At 40.2% G+C, this 13,446-nt stretch overlaps 1 protein-coding gene across 12 annotated transcripts in view; it reads left to right on the forward strand.

The window, feature by feature from the left end:
• The first annotated feature begins 565 nt into the window (after window positions 1-565).
• Window positions 566-13,446, forward strand: part of madd (MAP-kinase activating death domain) — a 49,049-nt gene continuing 36,168 nt past the window's right edge. For 8 of the 12 annotated variants that reach the window (XM_075466425.1, XM_075466440.1, XM_075466446.1 and 5 more), the window contains exons 1-6: window positions 567-884; window positions 8,254-8,467; window positions 8,685-9,326; window positions 11,509-11,812; window positions 12,937-13,068; window positions 13,204-13,317. In XM_075466425.1, coding sequence (XP_075322540.1) covers window positions 8,409-8,467; window positions 8,685-9,326; window positions 11,509-11,812; window positions 12,937-13,068; window positions 13,204-13,317 — 1,251 coding nt within the window. In that variant the 5' untranslated portion in view covers window positions 567-884; window positions 8,254-8,408. Of the gene's footprint in view, window positions 885-8,253; window positions 8,468-8,684; window positions 9,327-11,508; window positions 11,813-12,936; window positions 13,069-13,203; window positions 13,318-13,446 lie in introns of all 12 variants that reach the window. The other 4 variants (XM_075466406.1, XM_075466416.1, XM_075466433.1 and 1 more) reach the window with 1 other exon arrangement.

Consider the following 13,446-nt stretch of genomic DNA (forward strand, 5'->3'; position numbering starts at 1 on the left):
TTTGACATCTAATTACTTAATAATAATATTAGTACAGCTGGTAATTGTAACTGTCAGTTAAATTTATGCTGCTTGCTCTGGACAGCTGGAAGAGGAGGAGGCAATTTAATCATCCGGGGCCCAAAAATGACTTTGCAAACTTTTCAGACTGATTATTTGATAAGTTCAGAGTTAGGAGTCAACATGAAATCGTTTTAGTGTAAAATAATTCGTGTAATGATGAACACTTCGATCACCATGCTTAATGTGTACCACCAGATACTAAAAAAAAAAGAAAACAGCATTAATAATAGAGACAGGGTCTAAATTTCATCTTACTCGTTTGTTTGCCTTCAGTAATTGATTTAGGACTCAGGTGGTAATGAAGTAGTTATCTTGCGGGTCATATAAAAGGCTTTCGTAGGTCCTGTTAAGTGATAAAATACCATAAAAATAAAGCAAATTGATAAGTGAGTGGACTTCTACGTCCCTGTGGGGAGCATTAAGAGCATATTTATTGCTTCCGTTAGGTCGGGCTCTCAGTATGCGGAACTCCCTGCAGACTGGTGATGATGATGATGAGGAGGAGAGGGAGGAGGATGTTGTGAAGGCAGGCAGGTTGTAACTGACCAAGTCACTCGTTCATCGAGCCGGGAGGCGGTCACACGTATCGCATCACTTACTATGCTGCGAGGCAGCTAGACGGAGCCGCGAGCCTTTTTCAGTTATTGTTCCTGTCCGTAGTTTCCAATGGTCAACCGTAAACGCACAGAAATAACGCTAAATTCATACAAACATCGTCGCCTCTCCCTCTCTGTAACAGAGGAGGGACACCTAGCAGCCAGGCCGTCTTTGGCAGCTGGCTTAGTAGCGAGCGTTAGCGGCTAACAGGCTAATATAATCAGGTAAGGATGCTTCTTGCACATTGTCTGAGCTGTTTAAACCGACTTAGCGCATTTGTTGTGTTTGTTCAAAGTCTCCGTCTGCGGTGGACAGCTTCTGTTGTTTTTGACAGGCTGCTATTTGTGAGATAAATCGGCAAAAGCTACTGTTAGTGGGGAGGCAGCTAGTTAGCTTGCTAGCTAATCCACCCGTGACGTAGGCGAGCTAAGGCTGGAAGGCTGGCAGAGGAGGCGAGGGGATGCTCGCTGGTGTGAACATCAAGGACGAGCCGATGTCTGACAGCTTGCCATAAATATAAAAAGGATAACGCAGCGACAAGAAAGATAGCCGAGTGTCTGTGGGCTGTGTGGAGGCGTTGGCATTGCCTTATCCGTTTTTACTATTGTGTTGGTTCTGCCTGTGAATATCCTGACTTATCTCCACTCTGTGAAGGAACTAGTAGTATTCCCACTACAAACCTGGTAACCAGCTCTGTCACTGACACCGACACCCAAGACAGTTTTTCCGGTAAAATCGCGTGTCCTTGCGAGCCCTTCAGTTATCACGCCTCAAGATTCGTCTTGTCCAGAACAAGCTCCTGACAAATGATATTTGGTCACGAAGTGACATGTGGCAGGCTTCACGAGAGATCATGAGATAAGGCAGCTAATTTATTTGTAAGTGGGTTGCATGACCGTGACGTCTGGGTAAATTCAGTGGTAGTTGGAGACGACAACAAGCTTTTAAACATCCGTACCTTGCCAAAGAAAGACTATACCGTCATGATGCTGCATATTTATTCAAAATACACGTTGATGCATACTTTGATAAACATCCTGTTCATTTATGTGGATTTATTCTGATTTAATAAGGTTAAAAATAGAAGAAAGGTCTGTTTTGACCTGCTCATGTAGACGGCATAACTAAAGGAAGGATTGCATCATTTTAATTGATCTTAAAGGAAATAGGCTAGTGATTTGGGTGTCAGTCTCCACACAAAATGCACAAATACAGAATGATGGTTACAGAGGACAAATATACTCGATATGTTCTGCAAGATAATACATTGCAGGTGGAATCAAAGTTATATTCATATATATATATATATATATATATATATATATATATTTTTGTTTCAGTATATTCTTCACTTACTCTATGTTACTGAGGAAAAGCTCCCCGTACTCAATTTGTCGTGTGTCTGGTTTAGGACGCATGACCTCCACATGACCCGTTACGACACAACTGCCTCCAAATATCGCAAGTGGAAAGTGTACCTCCAGGATGTTATGGAAATAGTTATGCCCCTGAGAGGCTGACAGCCCTAAGCATGATGTTTTTGGGTTGTCTGTCTGTCTTTCCCATTCTTGTGATTGTAATATGCAACATCAGATTTTGCACTAATGCTAATTTGAACTCGAGGCAAACCTCAAAATTTTGTTGTAAGAAGTCAACGCCCTGGAAGTTCACAAAACACATTTTGTCCGCCATCTCAGAAGCTCTTGGAGTGAATTTGATTTTGATGAATTTGATGGTTGCTGGGTCTTCATGTTCATCCTAAACCTATGAAGGTGACAGACCAGGAACACCTGGGGGGCATTTCACTATCAGGCACGGACGCCTTATTTGACACAAGGCTGGATTTATCCAATGTTGGCGATGAAGGATCACAGTCATTGCAATCTTAAAGATCAAACTTTTGCTCTCAACTCAAGAATTGATCAACTCTTTGACTTAAGTTGCACAAAGATTTAATGAGATGAAGTGATGATGTGGTGTAGATTCTTAGTAAAAAAAAAAAACATGATTTGGATGAGTGCACTGAAGCACATGTGGTGTTAAAAAAACATGTCTTGCAAAGTCAAATTCTTTGGTAATGCAACTAAGTAAAGCAACTATGTTTGGCTGTTTTCACTCTGACCTAACCTCTGCATCCTCAAATAGTGGCCCCAATTACTCACTCAAATATTGAGGTGGTACTATCAACTCACTATCAACTCATCACACCTGTGGCAACTTTGATAATTAGGATCTAAATCTGTATTCTGTAGCTGTTGAAGACCTTGGAGTCTTCCATCATAAACAGAAACCGCTTTAGCTGCACTCTAGAGCCAAATTAAATCTCAGGTAAAGGACTGTCTGAGTAATGTCAGCCTAGTAGCTATTACATGTCATTTGTAGGCTTTTGTGGCAGGCAGCTGACACGTTGAGTAACACCTGAACAGTATCGATGGGAGGGAACTAAGAAGGATGCTGCTTGTTATATTAAAGACGGTTGGTACTCTGACGCTGGCAACTAATGTGTTGGTATATATAGCGAGGTATTACTTTAAGCTATTGCATTTAGCAGAACAGCACAAACAGATTTGGTTTTGTGAGCAAAATTGTGATCAAAATGTTAAGGTCGAGAAACCTGGCCAATTTAGGAATGTTTAGTAATCAATATTGGAACTGATGGAAAAGTGCTCTGGCGTCAAGAGGTCCAAACAATCAGTTGGTGCCAACAAGCTTTATTGACAAGGGAGCAAAATATATCAATATCAAATCAGCTGTTGAATATATTGGTGCAATAAGAAAAAAACGCAGTCTAAAAGTGTGAATTAGTCCTTTAAGTCCACGCCATCCCTCTCTTGTTTGTGTGGCCTTGCTGAGTCGAAGCTACTTCACCAGTCTTCTTCACTGATATCCACGGTGGTTCGCTGTGGACTGGCAAGAAAAGCTATCCATGCTGGAGGCCTGTGAATCATTTCTGTCTCCACTGTATGCTTACATAAGCAGTGACTACTGCCTGCAGAAAACTCTGAAGAGATTCATCTGTCATGTTAACCTACATCATCATCTTGCCTTGGAAGATTAAACAGTGCTGTGAGAGTCTTATTTTCTTTACTGAGAAGCCTTTTAAGGATGGTTATTCGTAATAAGCAATCGGAGGGTTGGCGCAGTCCTTAGATAGTCCTCTAAAGATGATTTTGTGCTTCTGAGTCCTTGTGCGGGATGAGGCAGCCTTCAGCTCTGCTGCTTCATAAAACAGCCATTTTGGATTTGTACCAGGAAGCGTTCATGCTGCCACACCTGCATGTTGATTCATTCTGCTGATGGTTTTGTGAGATAGAAAGGGCTGGATATATATTTTGTTCAGGCTGAGACCTGACTGTACAAATGTTTAATGTGTTTAGAATATTTCCTCTCTTAATTTAAACAGCGCTATGAATACGGTTCACCTTTTCGCCATTCTTAAACCTGAATTTTCTGTTGCATTTTGCATATATTTAGATTCTATTAGGCTAATACCTTGAATCCTGCAAAAAGTCCTTGTTTTGACGTCAATAGCATGCATTTACATTAGTGTCTCTGATTAGATAATTGTTTTACTTGCACTAATTGTCAGTTTACTGTGGTATCAACACATAAAAAAGCCAGCAGGAGTCTGTCAGGCTTTCAGCACATTTGAGCAATTTTGCTAAGTGTGATGAGTGCTGACATTAAGCTTAACAAGACATGTTTCAGCCCACTGTGAAGTGCTGTTTGAACCCACAGTGTCTCAGTTTGAGACTTCACACATCAAATGCTGTTGCATTTAAGTGTGTCCAGTTAGTTAAGATGTTAACATTGTCATGTACGATCAAGCTCATTTTCTCCTCAAGTGAAAAGCTTGATGAGAAACTATAATGTAACTGTTGTGGTACGCCAATGTATATTCTGACATTACTGTAAAGTTAATTTTTGACCTCTTTATCATTTAGACTCATCAAGATGAGTCTGTTTCATATGAATCTTATGTCTTACTGTGAATTGCTTCTCTTCCTCCAAGTAGAACTATTAGACATAATTGCACCCGTAATGCATCTGAAGCCTGTGCGATTAAATCACCCTTAATGTCCTAATGTCCTCTGGTCACAGCAGTGTCACACACTGGTTGTGCTGTAACTGCTGTGGTTAATGATGACTCTTATTTTACATGCTGTCCATTTTAATGCCCACTTATCTTTGTGCTGCACACCTTGTTTTGCCGTACAAGTCTACCTCTCTTAGGCATCGAATTCACTCAATGTTTACATTTTTCATAGTTTAATAGATTTCTTATTTAGTATTACATTCCTATCATTTTCGGTGTTCATCTGCAGGTGTTTTAGAAAAAAAACAACTTTATTTCTTAGAGAAATCGTATTGTTGAGGCTGTAGCTCATGTAAATGAAGCCTGAAAATTTGAAACATTAACACAAAATTTGTTAAGCACCTTGAAGATGTTCCATAGCTGAACTGTGTCCAGTTGACACAGTCACTGGTGATCCTTTTCCATTACATGCTGTGTAATGGCTTGGCTTGACTACTCTGGTATTGGCTTTCCCTTGTACTTAGTACAGTGTAACTGACGCCTTTTCAGTACCGTCTTAGCCGAGGTTCTGAGCGATACTAACAGAAGATGTGTTAACACTGTAGACTACCGACAGCTTTACCTAGCACCATCAGGGAGCAGCCAACGTCCTGCACACACCTCCACTCTTGATTGCTTTCTGGAACATTCAGTGTGTTGCAAATCTGTGGAAACAGTCCATGTGCTTGGATTGTGAATCAAAGAGCATGTTTATAAGTCTACGGTAAGGATTTCTGCATGGCTCTTTTTGCCTTCAGAACAGAGGCGAGCTCTGAACCGCACAGTTGTTTGGCGACGTCTGCAAAGATGCCAAACTACCGCTTCAGAATGTGCTGCAAAGATAAATTGCTTTCTCATTTACATGGATGGGATACCGACTGCAGGGGGAAACTAATATGGGAAGTGTTGAGTTGTGTCAAAATGGAAAAACCTCTTTTTAGGAATGTTACACAGTGGAAAGACCTTCAGTGGAAAACTGATGCACATTGTTAAAAGATTCATGCTAATACTTAAATAAAATACATTGGGATGTATGTCTAGGTCCTTTTGAACCAGTATATTTCTTTATTCAGTGTGCTGGAACAGTTATTCTACCGTCAGCTTCCATCTTACTTGCAGTAACTACATTAATGCAGGTCTGGTCATTTGAAGGTTGTGACACGTCATTCCTCGTCTTATCTTGTTCAGCTAAAATACAGAAGTATTTGCCTCTGGCCAAATTCTAGATCCTTGAGCTTATCAGTGCAGGGGTAAGTGCTTGTAAATGGCAGTGAAAATTACTCAGAGTTCAGTGTTTGTATTTTAGGGTGGAGTTTCTGAAGCATGGCATCATGTGGCGTTTGTTGGCCTTACAGTAAAGGCTGTTCTCCACGGGACGCTGACTGGTAGGAGTAGATCCTGTCGTGGGAGACTTTTCTCTCAGCAAACATTTATTGCAGTTGCTATTATGCGCTGTGCTGGGATTTATTTTTCCTTCTTAAGTATGGAGTAATAGGACAATGAAATAATGGATAGTCGTTTAGTTTTCAGCAGTTTAAAGCTTCATATTTCACTTCTCGTTCCTTAGATTTAACAAACACAGGCTGTTTTTTGTTGAGCAGCCATTTTGTAGCATCATGCCTGAAGAAATCTGTTGGGGAACAGACTGATATGCCAGCCAGACGCTCTCTGAGTGTTTTCTGAAGAAGTCGGTATTTAATGCAGCTTTAAGATGTCCTCTGAAATCAAAAAGCCTTTTGTTTGCAGTCTTATAACAGCGGGCATTTCCACATTTCCTGTTTCAATTCAATTCTGGTCCAAAAGTTAGAAATTTTGGTTTAATCTCAGTTTGGTTTGGATTATTTGGCATATGATACAAATTTTGTGTAGTTGTAAAAGAATAGATCTAAAAGTGCTTAGACAGGACCAATCTCTTTGTTTTATGACTCATTAACATTGTTGAAAGTGTATAAGTTCAAATAGTTTTTTTTTAACCAGCCCTTATCGTTCTGTTTGTTGTTTAGTTTCTGTTTTTGTGCTGCAATTGTAAAGCACAATGATAACGCATTTTAACAAGCAGGTCGAGTTTGATCCTGATCCTCCAACCTTTTCCTGTAAAGGGGAGTGTGAAGTTCAATTTTTATGTCAGTACTGTATCCCATTGTTGCTACTTATGTCATGAAATCCCTTTGTGAATTTGAGCTTACTGGTGGTTCTGGAAATGGTTTTAGATAAGTGATTCTTAAAAGTTAAGCCCATTATAATTTTTCCTTGAATTTAACGGGTTATGTATTGTTGCCATCTTTTCCAGGAGCATTGTGTTTAGCTTTGTTTGACTGAAAAGCAGCTGCTCATTTGTAGTACACTGTCAAAGAAGTAGCCCAGTTAGATTAGGTTGTTATTGTCAGAGAACAGCTGTCCAGTTGTGCCATTGTTTATAGATTACCTCTCCTTGTGACCTGTCTGAGAGGCTAAATGGTGACTAACTGTTTGTATATTAGTGCAATATCTATTTGTACTGGTGCTAGTTGAGTTTTCTGCCATCACCTGCAAATCACAGGGCTTTAAGGGGTCATAGTACAAGCTGTCATGTTGCTCATTCCACCAAGTCCCCTAAGCTGCTTACTCCATCAGTGAGCCTCTCTTTATCCTCCAACAAAAGCAGCAAGCTGTCACAAAACAGAAGTTTTCTCTGAAGAGCTGCAAGTTTATTAGGTATGCGCAGTATTTCTGAGTCCACCATTTATTCTTACTTGAGATAAAGTGTAGGCAATAACATTGGACAGTGAAAAAGCTGCTGATGTTACTAGGATTGTAGCCTGACTCTGTTCGGCTGTCAATTTTGTTTGCCTGACAACACCAATAATCTTTCATTATTCTTGGTCTAAAAAGCATCTGTCACCATTTTGGTGAAGAAAAATATTTGCACGTGACAAATAACAACAAAAGGAAAACAACTTTCAGTTTCTCTACAGGCAAGGGCCACAATGTGGATCTTTACTGATTTCTCTAGTGTTTTGATGAATTAAAGTAGTCCCTTGATGTGTTATTTAGAGGGACTGCTCCTCACTTAAAAAAAATCTATCACATAAATTTTCACTCCCCTTGAAACTTGTGTAAAAATCAGTTTGCTTGTTTCTGCTCTTTTCTGCAAGTTCTCTCTATTTCTAGAAAACAAATGCTAACTGAATCTATTTTTCTTATCAATGGCCAAGGCCTCTACTTTTGCCTTAATGATATGCTTAGTTTTCTGGCTTCAGACGCATTCATAGAAACATTGCCTAGCTTTTCTCCTTTTTGTCGTTTTCTTTTTCATTTTCATTTTTGCAACATTTAAAGCGTTTTTTAGAAACGGCTCCATTGGTGATGGTTAATAGGAAGAGGGAGAGTGGAAACAACCACAAACTTTAATGCAGTTGTTGTGCACACATATTTTTAATGGTCTGTGACTTAAAAATGAAACGTCTAACTATGAATTATTAAAGAAATCAAACAATCACGATGCACAATTTTAACATTTTCTGGTATTTTTGTTACAGGTCTGTTTTTTTTTTTTGTTTTTTTTTTCTAACCATCATGCTTATCATGGACCTGCGTCTCAACTTTACAGCTGTTGTGATGGAAAGACACCACTGACTGAAGAGGGAAAATATTTCTTGGATGCCTTAACATACAGGACGTTGGTCAGTCCAAGATGGAGAAAAAGAAAATATGCCCACGCCTTCTGGACTACTTGGTGGTGGTCGGAGCAAGGTAAGCACTGAACCTGCCATTGGTTAGATAATAGCATTGTGTTGTCTTAGAAAGTTGAACATATGAAAATGAATCTTCATGGTTGTTTTTGTATTGTTTTATAATGACAGTGATATTAGTGAGCAGTCAGTATCTTAATTTGAGGATTTTGGGATTTGATGGCAATAGGTTAGGTTTATTTTAAAATGGAACAAAAATGTGTTAATTTATCCTTTAGGCAACCAAGTAGTGACAGTGTGGCCCAGACCCCTCAGCTCCTTCGCCGATACCCACTAGAGGACCATCACGACTTCCCGCTCCCACCAGATGTGGTGTTCTTCTGCCAACCAGAGGGCTGCCTGAGTATACGCCAGCGTAGGGTTAGCTTACGCGACGACTCCTCGTTTGTTTTCACGCTGACCGACAAGGACTCGGGCATCACTCGCTATGGAATCTGCGTCAACTTCTACCGATCTTTTCAGCGTGGGCATCATCGTGCTCGAGGAGACAAGAGTAGTCACTCAGAGGCAGCAGCACAGGCGGCCGAGACCACTAGTGAGGTGTCTGATGGCAGCGGTGGAGGACCAACCACTGCGTCATCTGCTCCGAACAACACAGAGTCAGCAAATCCACCTTCCTCTGGAGAAGAGGGTGGACCGCCAGCGGCCGAGCTAAACTCTGGCAAGTCCCCACAGCACAGACGGAGCGCTGCAAAGGTGGCAGCCAGGAATCGCAACAGCACCCTGACCTCGCTGTGCATACTCAGCCACTACCCCTTCTTCTCCACCTTCAGAGAGTGCTTATATATTCTCAAGAGGCTTGTGGACTGTTGCAGCCAGAGGCTAACTCAACGAGCTGGGCTCCCTCGTGCCACCCAAAGGTGAGATTAAGCTTTGAAACCATCAGTGTAAACACAGATTCTTTGTTCTAACTCTGGAGGATGAAACGCACCTTTTTTTTTTGTTTGTTTGTTTTACTCAGACAGAACTTTCATTAGCCAGAATCCCATTACCTGGATCATTTAGCTTGAGGGTGGTGTTTGTTCTGTTAGAACAAACTTTGTATACTCACAAAACTCGTTGATCAACACCTTTGACGCCAAATGACAACTACAATGTCAATTCTTCTCAACATTATATGGAGCATTACTAATGTGACAGCCTCGAGGTTAAGCAATTGACTGACATAACATCTGTTCATACACACAGGTAAATTTAATCAAGAGGAATAAATAGCAATACCACAAAATAAATAAACAATAGTTTCTGTGCTTTTAATGCAAACCAATGACCCCACTAATGGCTCACACAGTCGTGTAAAATCCTATCTTGACTCAGTTTTAACACTGTTTTCTTTCTCCCCCAGTTTGCTTTTGCGACTGTCTACATGCTATTTGCATATTGGTTTTGCAGAATTAATACAAGAGCCTTTGTTTGTGGCCTCATGCAGCTTTGCAGGCCATCTGCACCTCTTGTTGTTTTCACAGTTTGCTTTATGTCGTCGCACTACACCTTAATGATGAGTAATGGAAACCAAAATACCCACAGTACATATATTCTGTTTGCTTTTGAATGCTTTGTTGTATAAGCAATATGAATTCATCCAGCCTTCCAGTCAAGGTGCATTGTGGATATTATAATGTTAAGAGGAAGATGATTGTTGTCAACATGATTTAAAACAAAACAAAACAAAAAAACTGTCATTTAATATTGTGTAATATGTGTTGATGATTTTTGGATTTTTTGTGAGGCGTTATTGTTTTATTTTAGCAACTACAAAGAATTAATGTGTAATGCACAATTAATATTACGCTTTGGCCTTTTTTTTTTTTTTTTTTTTTTTTTTTTTTTTTTTTTTGTAAAATCCTCTGTGGATCCCTCTCACCAGCAGTATGGAAACTGTAGTTTCTCTTGAAACCTTAAAAAGGCCGTTGAAGCCATAGGCTGAGCAGACCGGATAGTCCTTTTTGTTTTCTGGTATGACTGGTTGAAACGTGATGTTGCAATGATAAGGAAGGAGGAGAGCCGTTGCGTAATGGCTGCGAGCTCTTCGTGCTATGGCGGATCTGACAGATTGAGGTCTCTGACTGCCGCTGGGTAGCAGCTGCAGTTGGTGGGAGGGAACTAATGATTTACCTCTCTACTTGTCACACAGGCACTCTAAAGTATACACTTCAGGAAGGGTAATGACACCATGTGTGTGTCTAGTTGAGGGTTTTCACATCAATATTTCGGCGATTGCTTAAGAGCCTCTCCAGTGTTTCAGTAGCATTTACTCATTAGATTAGTGATTTCACAGGGTGTTTGCTCAGGCCTCTTGACTGCTGTTTGCACCAATAAAATAAGCCAACCAATCAATTAGCTTTCAGTCTTAAATTGACCATTTCCTTAGGTCAGTATATGAATCAGGAAAATGACTGATTTTCATGCCCAGTTTCTGTATATACCAGCATGTAACCATGTTCAGAGTTTCACAAGATGGAGTTTATTTTCTTACCACAATATGAAGAAAATACGTTGTTCAGCTTAACAGTTGAGACACCGTAGCTCCATCAAGGTTTTGTAATTTAGGAGCGGCTTTTGCAATGATGTGTTCACATATCGCACATTTAGAATAAAGACTTTGCAGGGTTTTCTGGTTTTGTTTTGGTTGGCTGGGTATTTAGGTATATTAAGAATAAAGGGTATTAATCATAAATATATAGATGTATATTTAAAAAAAAAGCATATTGGACTTTGGATTTTTGGACTATGTTAGAAAAAAGCTTGAAAATGAGATGTTACAGTCAACACCACGTCTGCTTTATATGGTGTGTGAGAGCATTTGGTGCAGTAACATAAACAGGGGCATCTCTATGTTTTATAGTCTTTACCTATTGCAGCTAGTTTCAAATATTAAGACTTTGTTCAAACTTTTTAGGAACACCGTTGTTATCCGATTTGTTTTGAGGGTTTATTAAATTTGGCTTATTACATTTAAGAATTCAAACAGTTGATTTGGTTAGTTCTTTAGATAAATAACAATTCTAAAATGAAAATCTCTCGTATTGCTTTCCTTTTCAGGGACACCATGTGGCGGGTGTTTACTGGCGCGTTATCAGTGGAGGAGAAAGGCAGCCAGCTGCTGGCCGACCTAAGGGAGATTGAATCCTGGGTGTACCGGTTGCTGCGTTCACCTGTTCCAGTGGCAGGTCAGAGACGTGTGGACGTGGAGGTGCTGCCTCATGAACTCAAGCGGTCGCTCACCTTCGCCTTGCCTGACAACTCTCGCTTTGTCATGGTCGACTTCCCCCTGCACCTGCCCCTGGAGCTCCTGGGTGTGGACGCCTGTCTTCAGGTCCTCAGCTGTGTGCTGCTAGAGCACAAGGTAAGGATGGGCACGACAAAGGCTTCAGAATTTCCACTGTTAGTAGCCATACCTTGTATCTGTTTATTTATATTATTTAGAAATTTCCACATATATTAAAAACCAGGATATGTGTGGTTGTCTTCAGCTGCAAAGCTATATGTTCTGTGTTATGTTTGGTCAGTGGTTTCCAGTGAGGAACAGCTCACAGGACAAAAAACTTTTTCAAAGACCTCCTGAGCAAGTGACCCTAATGAATCAGATTTTTATACTATCCCCTGAAGATATTCACTGCAGTCTACGCAAAGCATGATGGGTAGAATAGATATTGTGAAGAGTTTATGAATGAGAGGAAATTGTCTTCTCCTTTTACTGTGTCATCTGCTATTTTAAACCTCTACATCCATTAGTATGGTTGTAATAAGAATCCTTGTCTGGCCGTTGCTGGTGTTATGTTGCTCATGGTATACAGTGGCATGGATACACGGGCTCATTTGCAACAGTTCCAGTCAAAGGATCTGCCTCTTAGTTTCATTCACACTGCAGGTAGATCACAGTGTTGGTTGAACGCTGTACAGTTGCTGCTTTGCCTTCTTTTATTCATGAAAATGTCAAAGCCATTGAAGTAAAACAAAAAAAAAATATGTTTTTATTTTTCCCGGATGTGTCTGTGGACTTTTTTTTTCCCTGAACCCTCCTACACTCTTCTCAGGTTTAATTACAGTAGATACATTCTCGTCCTGTTCGAAACATTGGCACCTTATAATGATCCATCTTGGGCTTTGAAAAAGATTAATTCTGTATGTCATCAAATTCAGCCAAGCTGAACTAAGCGCCGCCTGCGAGCTTTAAGAGTGACATCCCTTTCGAGCACTTTGTGCTGCCACATTAATTTTCCATAAAGGCTCAGTTTTTTTTAATTTTGCTGTTACAAATCCAGGGCGAAATGAGTGTTCATGGGTTTTGAATGATAAACAAAAAAGGAATATGGATAGAGCAGTCAAATTATTGAGTGACAGGATAGCTAAGTGAATGTGTGTTATTTCAGTAAGACCGTATCAAAACTCACAATGCAGAAATAAATATGTACGGAATTCACTTCATAAACCCTATTAATCCATTGTCTTTTCATCTTTTTTCATCAGGTCATTCTGCAGTCCCGAGATTACAATGCTTTGTCTATGAGTGTCATGGCCTTCGTGGCTATGATCTACCCACTGGAGTACATGTTCCCCGTCATCCCCTTACTGCCAACTTGTATGGCTTCTGCTGAACAGGTAACATTAACATTTGTGGTTAAGCTATTTTTTACAAACACGTCTTCTTACCAAACTTTGTGTTTTGTTATACAGCCCATCTGCTGTTACAACGTCAAAATTCTGACTAAGTGGCATGCTTTCTTCTCCTCACAGCTCCTTCTTGCTCCCACTCCCTACATTATTGGTGTACCAGCCAGCTTCTTTCTCTACAAATCAGATTTCAAAATGCCAGATGATGTTTGGCTTGTTGACCTTGACAGCAGCAAGGTTTGTACGTCAACAGGTTTGACTGACAGTCTGTCTTCACGATGGCTATCTCAAAGGCACGTCTGAGATGTTGTTTTCCTTCACCACACCCTGCTTTCACATTTGGATCCTCCAAGGCTTTAGAGATGA

This window comes from Odontesthes bonariensis, chromosome 1, assembly GCF_027942865.1.
Source record: "Odontesthes bonariensis isolate fOdoBon6 chromosome 1, fOdoBon6.hap1, whole genome shotgun sequence".
In the NCBI taxonomy this organism is placed as follows: domain Eukaryota; kingdom Metazoa; phylum Chordata; class Actinopteri; order Atheriniformes; family Atherinopsidae; genus Odontesthes; species Odontesthes bonariensis.